The sequence below is a fragment of the Helobdella robusta genome, assembly GCF_000326865.2.
Source record: "Helobdella robusta unplaced genomic scaffold HELROscaffold_52, whole genome shotgun sequence".
NCBI lineage: Eukaryota > Metazoa > Annelida > Clitellata > Rhynchobdellida > Glossiphoniidae > Helobdella > Helobdella robusta.
In genome coordinates this window covers 424,381-440,102 of record NW_008705269.1, presented here as the reverse complement: position 1 = coordinate 440,102, position 15,722 = coordinate 424,381, and the positions used below count along the sequence as shown (strand labels likewise).

At 34.9% G+C, this 15,722-nt stretch overlaps 2 protein-coding genes across 2 annotated transcripts in view; one reads left to right on the top strand and one right to left on the bottom strand.

Moving 5' to 3' along the window:
- Nucleotides 1-610: 610 nt before the first annotated feature.
- On the top strand, nt 611-3,015 carry HELRODRAFT_179106 (hypothetical protein; the record flags this gene model as incomplete). Its single annotated transcript, XM_009027955.1, has 3 exons — nt 611-1,033; nt 1,274-1,383; nt 2,805-3,015. The coding sequence occupies 3 exons, from the start codon at nt 611-613 to the stop codon at nt 3,013-3,015; spliced, it is 744 nt and encodes a 247-aa protein (XP_009026203.1).
- A 7,675-nt stretch (nt 3,016-10,690) lies between these two features.
- Nucleotides 10,691-15,722, bottom strand: part of HELRODRAFT_149394 (hypothetical protein) — a gene marked incomplete at both ends in the record, with an annotated part of 8,135 nt that continues 3,103 nt past the window's right edge. Inside the window, one exon of the mRNA XM_009027954.1 lies at nt 10,691-10,921. Within this exon, the coding sequence (XP_009026202.1) occupies nt 10,691-10,921 (231 nt within the window). The remainder of the gene's footprint in view (nt 10,922-15,722) is intronic.

Below are 15,722 nucleotides of genomic sequence, written 5' to 3'. Positions count from 1 at the left end.
TAGATTAAATAGGATTTTATAATTATTTCATTATTAATATTTGGTATTTGGAGTTAGAAAATAAAAGGATGTTCCCATTATTATTATTATTATTATTATTATTATTATTATTATTATTATTATTATTATTATTATTATTATTATTATTATTATTATTGCGTTGCCTAGTAAACAATAAAGTCGCTTTTACGTAACTTACTGTTTTTAAGCAATAATTAGTGTTTTTATCGACGTTTTAAAATTTAAATTTGGTTTAGCAGTTGCGCAAAATTTTGTTATTATGGCTGCCGTTTTAATTCAGAATTTGAATAAAAATAGGATTTTTTACAATTTAATTTGTTTTTTAATGGTTTTAAATCAAATAAATTTAATAGAAGCTACAATTTGTCCACATTGTTTCAAAGATTTTATTTCTCTTAACAGACACTCCTGGCGGTGCACAAAGGCAACTAATATAGAATCTACTAATGTAAACAATTTTGCAAACATTAATATTTCGTCTAGTCTGTTAAATACCAATAGTAATTCTGAAAATAATTTTGAAAATAATTTAAATAATACGTTGTCCTGTTGTTGTGGCAGGTCTTGCAGGGACAGAAAAGGATTAAAAATGCATCAAAGATCATGTAAAATGTTTAAATCCCTCAGGACAAATGTCGACTCTAAAGAATCGTCCGTTTCTTCAAGTCCAAACTGTTTTAATATCGAACATCAATCTACTCAGACGACTGTCTCGCAGCCTCTTCCAGGCGTCACACTGCCTAAATCAACTAAAGAATGGACCGAAGCCAACATAGCCTTCTACGTTAAAATGCAATGCTTAAATGACATAGACATTGATGATTTTGCTACCCATTTTCAGCAGATAATCTATTCATACTTTGCCAAAAACTACGGCCTCGTACAAAATAAATCAAAAAACAATCCGACAACAAACGCCTTAATCAACCAGTTAAAAAAAGAATTAATGAAATTAAAGGCGCAGAATGGTAAAAATGTTGTCAGCGAAATAATATCTCAACTAAGCAAAATGGTTTGCAATAAATTGAAATTAAAATCGTCAACTAAAATGTGTTCCAACAAAACTACATCCCAATTTAAAAATTGTTTTGGAAAACATGCAAGTCAACATTTTTAGCATCTGCAAAAGTACCTCCGCAATTCAATGTGATTGACGGCGAAAATTATTTCCGCAAAGGTTTGTCAGCGGAGTCACTCACAACATTCGAATTTCCTGATTGGATTCCACCTCTTCCGGAACCTTCATTCACAGGCAATCTTGAACAACCAACGTACTATTAAATCGCTGCCATCGTTCGGAGATGCAAAGCCAAAGCCACACCGTGTCCTCTCGACCAAATTTCAACAATTGCCTCTTAAAAGGTGTCAAATACTTTGCACATATCTTCACAAACTTAAATTTTCAGCCAGCCATAAAAAAAACCAAAGATCTATAGGTGTCAAATACTTTTCACATATCTTCACAAACTAATAGTTAAATGTTGGAATGCTACAATTCCATCCTGCTGGCGTAACGGTTTAACAATTTTAATCTACAAGAAAGGGGATACAGCCGACCCAGTCAATTACACTCCAACCAGTTCTATACAAAATATTTTCAACTTTAATAAAAAATAGATTATACAACTTTTTCCAAAAAAATAAATTTATCAACACAGACACGCAGAAAGTCTTCTACCCAACTATAGATGGTTTAGCTGAGCACACACAAATGCTAACTTATTTGATGAAAGATGCGAAAAAAACCAAAGATCGATAATTGTGGCTCTGCTGGATCAATGTCACAGCTGTTCAGCACTCTCCGACCGGACATTGCCATTTTACGCAACCAAAAGATAGAACTAACGGTATGCCACGAGACGAATCTGATTCAGTCCAAAACCTACAAACAATCAAAGTACAATAGCTTAAAATCATGCTTGAACGCTAACTATAAAAATTATTCTATTTTATTGAAAACATTTGAAGTTACTCCGATTGGATTTTTTAATACTTTTAATTTTACATTGATTAAAACTAATTGGCCTATATCATTAACTGATAAAATAATTGACTTAGTTATTAAATCGTCGTATGCCATTTATTGCGAAAGGAAAACTGTATAACCATTTTTAAATAAACTACCTCGAGCACTTATCCTAGATAATGAGCATTTGTGGTTTTATTATACTGTACAATGAAATTCTATTTTATTTTTATTTCATTTCCCCTATTGATTTATTGATAATGAAAAAAATTTAATTATTATTATTATTCAATTTGCCACGAAATCAACCTAGCTTCATCACGTGAATACAAACGCCAGAAATATAGAAACTTGAAATTAAACTTAAATTCAGTCGATAATAACTGTTCGTTAATTATTAATTCATTTGAAGCTGTGGGTTTTTATAATGATTTTTATCTAACTTTGTTTAAAATATTATGGCCGAAATCTTTTGATGAAAAACTGGTTAACGCGGTAATTTGCTCGTCATATTGTCACAGAAACACTATTTAACCGATTTTAAATATAATTTTTTACTCTGAAGCACTTGTTGATCAAAGAGCATGAGAGGATTGTACATTATATTTTACATCTTATTTATTTACACTCTGACATATGATTACAATTTTTGATTGATCTCATTTGAATTTTATCTTTTCGGTCAATAAAAGAATTTTATAATGATTTTAATCTAACACCATTACACAGTAATATTTCATTATTACTCACCATGCCCAAAAGAGACGGTGCAATAAAAAAACCATCTTGAAACTTTCCACAACACCCCAATAACAAGGAATCTTCTAGATAACAACCCAAAAATTTTATACAACAACCAACAGCACTACAACATAAGGATCGCAGAAGACATTTTCATCGAATCTGAAAAACCTTTCATCAACATCCAACAACGAATCACAACACTTCCAACTCGAAGAATGAACAATAATAACCGTAATCGGATCAACCAGCAATCTAACAATAATAATAATAATAAATTGAATTAATTTCGCGCCTCACAATTTTAATGCAGTTTTTGCTACCTTTATAAATTTTTAAATTTTTCATTGAAATTTCATGTTTCTTTTTCGAATTTATTTGTATATATTTTTAATAATATTAAAACTATAATAATACTTATTAATAAATTCATAAATAATGCACAGACAATGACGGTTTAACGTCGAAATAGATCTATCTGCAATAATTTTAATAAAAGGTTTATTAATAAAAATAAAATTTCAATTTTAAACAGACCTAACTTTGTTGATAAAAATTTACTAAGACAAATAAAATTATTACATATTGTCAAGAATTCGGTCTTCTCCCAGCATATATATATATATATATATATATATATATATTATAAAAGGGCCTGGTTTACGATCATCTCTTGTACTCACATCTTCTTAACTCTTGGTGAACACTCTTAGGCTAAATCTGCGTTTGCTTTTTTGACCTTTTTCTCTGGAACTTTCTACTTCCTTCTCTAACTACTTCTCTATCATTTACAAAGTTCAGAGCGAATTTCAAGACCCATCTGTATCCGTTTAAAAAATTCATTGAGGAGCGCTGTTAAATATTGCGGTAATGGTGTTTTAAAAACTAATTGATTGATTAATTAATTGATTACTTGATAAAATATAATAAAAACTGCAGATGGCAGTTTATACACGATTTGCATTTTGTTGCTAAGAAAGTCGATCGATTTTGGAGAAAAATAAATCCGATTTCAAAACCAGAATAAAGAATATTTCGTTATAAAACCCGGCTGAAAAGATGTTGTAGAAGAAATTCTCACAATCTATAGAGAGGGCTCAGAATTGAATGCAATATGGACACTGATGTTAAACAATCAGACAGAGCAGCTTTCGTTGTAAAGCCTGGATACATCAGGGTTTTAAAAAACTTTCACATTTAATACTAGTGAAGTATTTTTAAAACAGTTCAGGAGGTACAACCCAAGTTGAAATTTTCGTAGCATGCGTTTTATTTTATTTTTGTAAGAAGAGATTTGTTTTTTTAAAAGTTATGCATGCCATTTATAATATTGGATATTTTAAAGAGGTTTGAAGGCCAAGACTCACTGGTAACATTCGTGTTAAAATTAAACTGAAATACAATTGAGAAGTATATCGCTACAGAAATAATAAATTTTCAACTATAAATGTAACATATAAATATATGTTAAAAAAATTATAAATGCCAATTTGAATTTCAATAAAAAAATAAAAAAGGGCGGATGTTGAATGAGTAAATATAAATTAAACAAAATTAATAATTCTGTTTTCGTTTTTATCTATTTTCGTTTATATCTTCATGCTGGGGTGCATAGGCTATGAGGCGCGTAGTTAGGGTAATATCCTGGGCAGGGAGATCTTCTAGGATTGCATTGAATAATACGGAATAAGATGCCGCGAACCAAATGTACCAAAAGAAAGAAGACAGTGAAAGCAACAGCTGTATGTGGAAAATCTGGACTAAAACGCCAGCACAACCGCGAAACTTGATGGTGGAACGAGACGGTGCAAAATGCTATTGCCAGTAAGAAAGCAGCTTTCAAACAACGGCAGAAGACAAAGACTAATGAAGATCGAAGGACATACCGATCAAAGAACACAGAAGCGAAATTTTAGGTTGCGATAGCTTGTGCAAATCAATGCAGGTATGGTTGACTGGAAGTAAATGCAAACAAATTCGGTCACTCTACCGAATAGCAAACCAGACAAAAAAGACTGAAAAAGGATATAGTTAGTGCCACATGCATAAAGAATAATAAAGGCACCATAATAACCTTGCAAAATGAAGTGAAGGATCACTGGAAGAATTACTTCGATCAGTTATTGAATGAAACAAACCCCTTTGATGCATTTCCGGTGGACGGACCGATTCAGGGCATCACAGCTGAGGAGCTTACGGATGCGTTGAAAGCATTGAAGGTGGGTAGGCAGCTGGTTTTTTTGGACTTACAAATGATATCATCAAGGCGTCTGGTGGGACAGGCTTCCGAGCCCTCTTACAGATCTGTTGGGAAATGTGGAGTTAATCGATACTACCAGAGGAATGGAACAGTAGCACAGCTGTGCCGATATATATATATATATATATATATATATATATATATATAGAAAAAGGAAATCCACTAAAATGCTTTCATATCGGGGTAAACGTCTTCTGGAATATCCCCTGAAAGTTATAAAAAGTCATTGAGAGAAGACTGTTGATGCTACCTATATCATTTATAAACTACAAAAAAAATACATGGCAAAGCAAAAGCGACTCTTCCATCTCTTTGTGGACTTGGAAAAGGCTCGTGAGGCAATCAGGTGGAGTGTACGTAGACAGCTTGTTTTTGAATATCTGGTTCGGCTGGTTATAGCAAGGAACTCTAACACAAAAACTCTGGTCAGCAAAACAGCCGGTAACACAAATGAATTTGACATTAACGTCAGCGTCCATCAGCCCCCTGCTCTTCATCACGGTGATGAAAGAAATAACCAAACCGATACGCTCAGATATGATAACATATGGAATGTGATATATGCAGATGATATCGTCCTGACGGCGGCCTCTAAACAAGACGCAGCTAGAAAGTTAGAGGTCTGGAATACCCAGCTCGCTGAACACGGGCTAACGTAAACCTTGACAAAACAAAAACTATGATCGCCGGTGTTACCGATGAGCCTGTGGTCTGGTCATTGGCCACGTTCGATGTGTGAGACTGGAGTTGGAAACATCTCGATCAAATGCCTGCGATGTCAGCAGTGGTGTCACAGACGATGCTCGAGAATTACCGACTCACTGAGGAAAGTGACTGATTTCGTATGCCCCGCCTGCATCAACCCGCGACAAAGAAGCCCAGATAATGATACGATCACCGGGATCAAAACTGTTACTTCATTTCAGTATTTGTGAGATGTGCTGGATTGTAATGGAACAGCTGATACCGCCGTTCCTGGACGCATACGTGCAGCGGTGGGCAGATGGCACCTCCTGGCCTTGGTATTGATGCAGCGTAGCATTTCTCTACCGCCGTGCTCAAAGCTATACAACACAGCTGTACGTTCTGTTCTAATGTATGGTGCAGAGACGTGGCCGATGACAACAAAACTCGAACAGCAGCTTTACCGAACTGACATGAAGATGATTCATTGGATGCAACACGTTGACCTAAGGCACCATACCCATACAACCGAGATCCTGAACCGATCGGGACTGTTCATGTTGAAGGATACATGTCGTCGTCATCGTCTACGATGATTTGGCAATGTGAATCGAAGCGAAAACGATACAATAATTTCCGTTGCTGAGCACCAGGTGCCTGGCACCCGCCCAAGAGGTCGCCAAAAAAGTCCTGGACGCAGACCATACAGGAAGGTTTGAAGGCACTTGGTCTCAAGGAGACAGACGCAGTGGATAGATCGGCTTGGAGACAGAAGCTGATGAATAAGATACAAGAGTCCGACCCATAACGGATGGAGACTATAAACGAGAATTGATATTGTTTTTATCTATTACATTACAAATAAATTATATTATCGCTCTTTTGAAAACCGAGATCATTACTTTTTATGTAGATTTAAAATCTTTGTACCAAAAATTTACCGGATTTTTCTCACTTTTCACGCAACAGCATCTTAAGTAAGTCCATTTTTTCACGTTTAGTACTCAAAGACGATCTCTTGATATAATTCACCTAAAACAGTAAATAATTCTTTTTTTATCCGTTTTGAGCGGCATAAAATCTAATTTTCTTTTCAAGACGTTTTTACCAACTGTTATTTAAATTTGCTTAAATTGTAAATTTTGTAAATTCTTTAATAGCTGCTAACGAAAGCGTGAAAGGAGTGGTAACGTTACCTCAGTTTGATCCGGTCATCAAATTAAAAAGCGTTGTTAAGGCTCAACAGTGTGTTCAACTGGCAATGAATGAATCTGTTTGTAGATCTTTGGAACGAACTGTCTTGAAATGGTGTACAATAATTCAACAGGTTAATAATATTTAATTTAAGATTGTAGTTTCTTGAAGAAAATTATTCTATAAAACTTTTTTGATACAATGAGTTTTATATTCAAATTAGATAATTAGAGCTCATATGTTAATGTTAATTGTAGCACAAATTAATATGCTAAGAGTTCTGATATTAATAATGGAAGTTTTAACTCTCATGTTACTTTTCAAGATTGTTCTTACTCTCATGTTACTTTTCAAGATTGTCTTTAGCAAAAGGATGAAATGTTTTCATCATTTTCATCTTATAGCATATTTGCGTACCCATTTCGATTCAAATAATGTGGTGCACTAATATATCTGCCCTGAATCCATTGATTAAGTTATTTTTTAAGAGAGAGTTTTTCACTTTTATCCTGTCTTACTTATTTACTTTTATCGTATCATATTTTACTGTCACTATTATGTATTGAAATCCTATAATGTTTTATTGTTATTACTCAAGATATCAGCAAACGGAAAAACGCAATTAGCCGACGCTTGAATTTTTTTTTCTAATTGACTCATTGTAACGTTGGAACTTGCGCTCTATCAATTGGGTAATATTTTTGCAAGTTTTAAGCTATTATATTCTCTGCTCACTTTTTTTCTCGCTTTTATAAACTTTACTACATCACCATGAGTACATCACCCGTTCAGATTAATTTAAACTGTCTCCGCATGTTGACCCGATTGAAATGCGTAAGAACACGTAGATTGTTCAATGTGAATTTTATCTTGTGTCTGAACTTTTTTCATTTTAAACTTTTAAAAAATTAAACTTAGTAAACGATTACATTTTTTTCGATTTTTCATTTTTTATAGCCAGTGTAAAAACAAAAAAAAACAAACTTGCACGTTTTCATAAAATTACATTTCGAAATTTATCCTCTAACCTGCATTTAATTGAACAATCTTTTATTTTTGTCACTATTTTTTTCAAGCCATTCTGAGTTTTTATTTATCAAATGTTTGTAATTTTTTATGAGAAAAAAAAAGAAAAAAAGATATTCTGGCAATTTTTTTAACGTTGTTGCAATTTTTCTGAAAATAATTCAATGCTAATTTGATTCAATTTTTGTCTCTATTTTAAAAAAATTTTAATTGGCCTGATGGCCTAGCCCCTGATGCTGTTTCTGAGTGACCAGGTTCGAAAATCAATCAATCAATCAATCTTCGTTTAGCGTCCAGAGACCCGGTTCCCCGAGGTAGGACATTGTTTTCTTTGCCATCAACATTTGCGCCAAATTAGACGATCAGTTGTATCCATTTCATTTAAATTTAGAGCTTTCATGTCTTGCTCGATTGTTTGCGACCAGGACTTTTTTGGACAGCCTTTGGGACGTGTGCCAGGTACTTCAACATCTGCAAGAGAAGTTATGGCACTTTTTCTACTTCGTTTGACATGACCAAACCACCGCAGATGGTGTTGCCGGCCTTAGTCCTCTATATCATCTAAACCAGCACGACGCAGGATTTCGGTAGATTTGATGTGGTCCTTCAGACTAATTCGTTGCATCCTTCGTAGCATTTTCATGTCGGTTCGTTGAAGTTGTTGTTCCAGTTTGGTTGTCAATGGCCATGTTTCTGCACCATATAACAACACCGGACGTATCACAGATTTATAAAGTCTTGAACGTAGTGGTAGTGGGATGTCACGCCGCATCAATATAGAGGGAAGGAGATGCCATTTATTTCAAGCTGCACGTTAGCGTGCTCGAACGGCAGCTTCAGCTGTTCCAGGACAAACCAGAACATCCCCTAGATATTGAAACAATGTGACTTTCTCTACCTTAATGGCTTCAAAAACATTGCTATTTCGAATTTGTTGTTGTGGATTGATGCAACCAGGACAAACAAAATTTTATATAAAGTACCAATTATTTTTGAACAACGTTTATGACACCACTGGTTACACTGCTGACACTTGATTGAATTGTTACCTACACCAGCTTTACAAAGTGAACAGGGCCATCGTCCAGTAGCTGTGGATTGGATGGGTTCACCAGTGTTCATTGCTTTGGTTTTGCTGATGTTGACTTTGAATCCATGATCGGCGAGTTCCAATCTTTAAACATCTGTGCTGCATTCTGCTCAGACGTGGATGTTAAAACGATATCATCAGCATAGACTAGATTTCAAATGTCACCAGTGCGTATTGGTTTTGTGATTTTTTCCATCACAGTTATAAATAACAGTGGACTGAGAATCGAGCCTTGGTGAACTCCAACGCCGATGTCAAATGCATCTGTGTTTCCAACCGTTGTGCTGACGAGAGTTTTAGTATTCGTATACATTTCTATCACAGGTTGAACAAGATATTTTTGAATGAGTTGTCGACGTAGACTCCACCTAATTGCTTCACGGGAAACTCGATCAAATGCTTTTTCAAGGTTTACAAAATGTGTGATAGTTGTTGATACTTTGCGAGGTTCTTCTCTTGCAGTTGCCAAAGGATGTGAATTGCTTCAATTGTTGATTTTTTCGATAATTTTCGATTGTGAAGCACGACGTTAATCTTCTTTCAGAGAGTGTTCTAACAGACGTATACCCTGATATGATGAACATTTAATGGATGACCTTTGCCTTTGTATAATTTCTCTCAATGATTTTTTCGACAATTTTTAGGGAGTGTTCTAGCAGACGTATACCCCGATATGATGAACAGTTCAATGGATCACTTTTGCCTTTGTATAGCGGGACTGTCACGCTATAGTTCCATTCAGTCGGCATTGAGCAATTTCTCCAGATTTCACGGAAAAAGTCCAGTAACGTTTGGATACCTGCAGTACCAGATGCTTTGATATTTGTGAGTCCAGAGGGCCCTGCTGCCTTTCCATTTTTCATAGCTTTCAGAGCTTTTGTAAGCTTTTGTAAGATGTCTGGAATCGGACCTTCGATGGGTGGAGCGTCAAAGTTAACATTGATGGTATTTGTTTCGTTTAACAGCTGTTGAAGTATTCTCTCCACTGTAGCTTGATTTTATCTTGTTCAATAAACCATCTCATTTTGGTCGTTTTTGATACATGAGGCACCAACTATGTCTTTTTTCGTACGCTTTGCCTGTTTTGCTATACGATACAGAGATTTCATTTGTTCACCTTTGCTCTTAGTGAGCCACTCTCTGCATAGTTGTTTTTTTCACGGAAAATTTTATGGTCATCAACAGACATTGATTTTTGCCATTGCTTGTATGCAACTTTCTTTTCATCTATTGCATTTTGTACACTGCCATTCCACCACCAAGTTTCTCGTTCGTGCTTGGGTTTTGTACCAGTTTTCCCACAAACTGTAGTTGCAGCGTTTATCAAAACGGTTTTCTATGTACTCCAATCTGTACTGGTTTGCGATTGATGGTCTAACTGTGTGGCGACAATCTGTTGAAATTTTTTAGATGCTTATTGCTTTTCAGCTTCCATGTTTTGATTCTTCCAGGCATTTATTTATACTTTTGTTTTGACAGTTAGAAAACCAGGTCTGCCACAAGGAGTCTGTTGGGCGACGCATGATTTGCCAGGTATAATTTTAACATTTTTGAATAGCCTTCGGTGTTGTTGCTTGACAGCGAAGAAATCAATTTGCGTGGCTGATGGTCTACTTTTGTATGTTATGAGATGTTCCAACCTCTTTCTAAAATATGTATTCAGTAAACAAAACCCGTGACTTTCAGCCAACTCAAGGATGCGGTTGCCATCTTCATTCCGTTCTCCATAGCCGAAACCGCCATGTACGTTGTCAAAACCATCTGTTTTCTCTTCAACGTGGGCATTGAGATCGCCTCCAATCAGGATGGTTTCAGATTTTGGTATTGTTGAGATGGTGTCAGAGAATGCAGTCCAGAAGTCATTTTTAATCTCTTCTGATTTGCCTGTCTGTGGTACGTATGCAGAAAAGATAATCATTGTTTGCTTTTCTAGGCGAAGCTTGATCCACCTGAGATATTAATTAATCTTTTTAATATCCAGTTCTTCTTGGGCTAGCGGTTTTCTTACAAATATTCCAACACCCTTTTTGCCCGACTTTTGACCATTCCAGAATAGCTTATATTTTCCATTGTCTGAGTTGACATGACAGACACCATTCGATTTCCACCGGGTTTCCTGAAGGCAGCAGATGTCGATCCTTCTACGCTCGATCATTTCTGCGATTTCCATGCTGCGGCCAGTAAGTGATCCAACATTGAGCGTTCCAAGTCTAAGTACCATAGAGGGACCATTCTGAATTTTTCTGCAACATCTCTCCTCTATTGCATACTTCCCAGGGATTCTTGGCACCCCTTGACCACTTAAGGCCTACTGGGGACTAGGATCCGTTGTTTTTCTTTGTGATGGCATGAGAGTAATTTGGAGAAAAGTTTTTACATCCGGACACCCATCCTGACGACAACCACCAGTTATAAGCGGTGGGCCTAGCCTTTTGCTCAAAAGCACGCAACGCAGCGTGGATGCAGTTTTATGTCATGCCCGGGACCAATCTTAAACTCTTCATAAACTATCTTTTAAATTCTTCAGAAATAATTACAAACTTTTTGATACTTTGATATTTCAAATAATTTAGAGACTATGGCAAACTCAGCAACTAACTTTCAAACTCTTCAGAAACAATTTAGCACGGAATTATAATGATAAAAATTTTCAAGTGAAATAAAAAAAAATTTAAAAGAGTGTACGTCAGGTAGGAGAGCAGGGTAGTTTTGAAAGAATCTTTCACAAACGTCTTTTGGTACATCTCCATCCTGATAAAATCACTAACCTTCTCATATTCCTTAACATAGCTTTTTTTCTCAAACGATAAATTCTCGAAAATGACATAAAATATAATTCAATACTCGAAGAAATTTGAGGCCATGATTGTAGAATGGCTATACAAAATCATATCACAAAATCTCGAAAATGACAAAAAGATTTCTGCCTATCACATTTTTCGTGTTTAGCGTGTGTTCATGTTTGATGTTGAATGTTGTTGATTTTTCTGAACCTAGGAAGAGTGTAAATAACTTTTAACCTTTTTTTATTTTCTATAATTTGTACCCCGTGCTTTTATTATGTTTTGTTACGGAATGTTTGTAATTATAAACTTTTTAGTTTATTGTTTTTATTTATACTCTATACTCTATATTAATTGAACCTAAACGCCCCGGTTTACGATCGTCTTCTTCTTCTCGCTTTTTCTTAACTCGTGTTAAACACTCTTTTGCCAAATCTGCTTTTGCTTTTTCTGGTCCTTTTCTCTGAAACTCTTTACCTACTTCTCTGACTACTTCTCCATCACTTGCGAAGTTCGGAGCGGATCTCAAGACCCATCTGTTTTAAAAATTCATTGAGGAGCACTGTTGAACATCGCGGAAATAGCGCTTTATAAGCTAATTGATTGATTGATTGATTATTTGTTTTTGTAATATAATTTATTTTGTTTTCTAGACTTTAATGTCCAGCTCAGAAATGAGAGTCGATAGAGACAACGAAGGACCTCTTATAGAATTGGAATATTGGAGGCATTTGAACATAAAGTATAATTCAATACTCGAAGAAATTCGAGGCCATGATTGTAGAATGGCTATACAAGTACTACATATCACAAAATCTCGAATACTCAAAGTAAAAAATTTTGTAGAGATATATTATCGTACTATTATTTGCCCATTAAATTCATTTGTTACCAAATAATAAATCATTAAATATTTTGTTGTTAAATGTTTTCATATTCTATTAAATTTTTAAGTTTAATTATTTGTAAATCAGACATGGAGAGATACTAACGACAAATTGACAGATGTAGCAAATGAAGCTCGAGATAATGTTACTTATCTTTACTCTCTAGAAAAATATTGCAAGGTATAATTATCACATTTTTTTGTTATATATATATATATAATTATAAAATTAGGGTTGACACTATCAATCAATCTTCGTTTTGCGTCCAGAGACCCGGTTCCCCGAGGTAGGACGTTGTTTTCTTTGCCATCAACTTTTTGCTTTTTGCAAACCGTTGACAAAGGGTTGACACTGTCGTAGATACAATTGTTAAGAAATTTTACATCATTGTTGTTTTTGTCGAGGTACTTTTTTCGTAATAGTGCCTATTTAGAGTAATTGTTATTAACTAAGAATTGTTTGATACGAGGAAACTCGGTTTTTATGAAAAATGTCTACATAAAAGCCCAAAAGACCATTGAGTGTTTTTGCTAGTTGATAGGTGGGTGTGAGGCATTGAGAATTAATAGATTTTAATGGATTGTTTGGTTTGTGGGTTTTTGATGTTTAAAATTTTTTTATATATTTAAATAATTTATGTATATATATATATATATATATATATATATATATATATATATATATATATATATATATTATTACTGTATTTATTAGACAACACCATTTTAATATGAAACCAACTTTATTTTTATTAATGTTTTATATTTATTCAGTCATTTATTGTGTTAACTACTTTTAACAGGAATGTTATGACAATAATTTCTAATTTGTTTTACATCAATTTCATCAATCATTATGTTTAATTTTTAGCATTAATTTTACCTATTTTAATTTATTAAATTATATATCTTAATTCATTTCATTCATATTAATTAACATTATTAACACAATCAAGCAAATTTTTCAAAACCGACAGTTGCACATGTTAGTTGGTCCGACAGTGTACAATCTCCAGTGAATTACAAATTTCGATAATTTAACGCCCTACGTATCTAAAAAAAATGTGCAAGAGTGAACTCTCCGATTATTAACAATACGAATAATATGACAGCGCAAAGAACCACAACAATTGGTAAAAGACAAGCAGCCCGGTCAAAGATATCTGCGAGCAAAGTAATACAAAACAAAAAAAATTCTATCACATCAGCAACGTCAACAGATGTACCAGTGATAACATAATTGAACACTTGAAATTGGTGGATGTAGAATTTTTTTCATGCTACCCTGCTCTAAAGAAAAGTTATGCCCAGGCACTTGTAAACAAAGACCAATCTACATCTTTTAGACTTTGCGTTGATAACAAATTTGCCAACATAGTCGAATCTGCCGATGCATGGCCTGAACACGTACGCGTTAGAGAATGGCTTTTCAACACTAATTTAATGGACAACAATAATAAATCAATAATCAATATTGATAATGGTAATAATGATGGTATTAATAATGGTGGTAGTAACAAAGGTAGTAATAATACTAATCAATAGATGTAAACTTCAATTTGATGAACAACAAATCAATTGTTTTCAACAGCAAACTTTGACGCCAACAACAAGCCACTAAACGATAGTACTAAATCAATAGATAAATCTGAAGACAACACTGTACAAATGGACAACAACAACACCGACAACCATGAACACACCACATATTAATTTTGGATCTATTTCGTCGAATCTTTATAATAATTCATATTTTACTATAAATGATTTTCATAATAATGTTATTAAATCTTTTGATACTCATTGCTGCAACAATCTTTCTATTCTACACATAAATTCACGTAGTCTTCCTAATAAAATGTCTAATTTGCAAATTCTATCCAATCATTTGTGTAATTTTTTTTAATGTAATTATTATTAGTGAAACGTGGTTAAATGACGCTTCAGCTAAATTAATCAATCTTTATGGATATAACTTTACTTTGTTTTTAGAAATAGGGCTAATCGTCAAGGTGGTGGAGTAGGTATCTTTGTGAAAAATAATCTTGTTTTTAATATTTGTAATGACTCAATTTTTAATGACCATAATTTTTAACTGTTGATATATTATGTATAACTTTAAAACCTGATCATACTTCTGCTTTTAAACCCTTCAAAGTTATTGCTATTTATCGCCCACCTAATACAACAACAACACGTTTGGACGGCATTTTCCCCGAGATCGGGGGTTGCCGTTTGGCTACCTATGATGAAACCGAAATACCCCTCGACTCCATCCACATCTGTCACTCGCCTCAGTATCACGCAACCCCGCTTTCACCCTGTCCTTCTCCACCTGCTCTCTCCATCCCAATCGCGGACGACCCCTTCCTACCACTCCTTCAACCTCGAACTCCAACGCTCGCCTAATCCCGACCCTTTCATCCCTTCTCAACACATGTCCATACCACCGCAATCTCCTTATCAATGTCACAATGTCCTGATTCAGTCCCATCATCGACATCAGCTCTGTACTACTCCTCATATCCTTCACTTTAACCCCAGACATTATCCTCACCATAGCTCTTTCAGCCCTCTGCAGTACATTTTCCTCCTCTCTCCTCAACACCCAAGTTTCACCACCATATACCATCGCTGCTCTCACACATGCTTTATATACCCTCCCTTTCATCTTCACTGACCATTTCTTTCCACACAATACCCCACCCAGTTCCCTAAATTTCATCCATCCCACACGAACTCTAGCCGTAACTGCGCTCAAACATCCTCCATCCGCATTCAGCTTATCCCCTAAGTAAACAAAGCTTTCCACTCTTTCAATACCATCACTCAACCCCGTCCTTGCGTCCGTCCTATTAATCACACCATGAACACATTTCTTACATTTGAACGTGCCTTCCACCTTTTTCAGTGCCCCCCTCACACCACTACATCTCTTATGCACCCATTTCTGACATCCTATAGCACAATACCGAGTTAGCCTTCACTCTCCTATCACATACCCCACAGGGGTCTATTTTACTTATCACTCGTTCCTCACCTTCACCACTCACCATTACCTTCGTCTTACC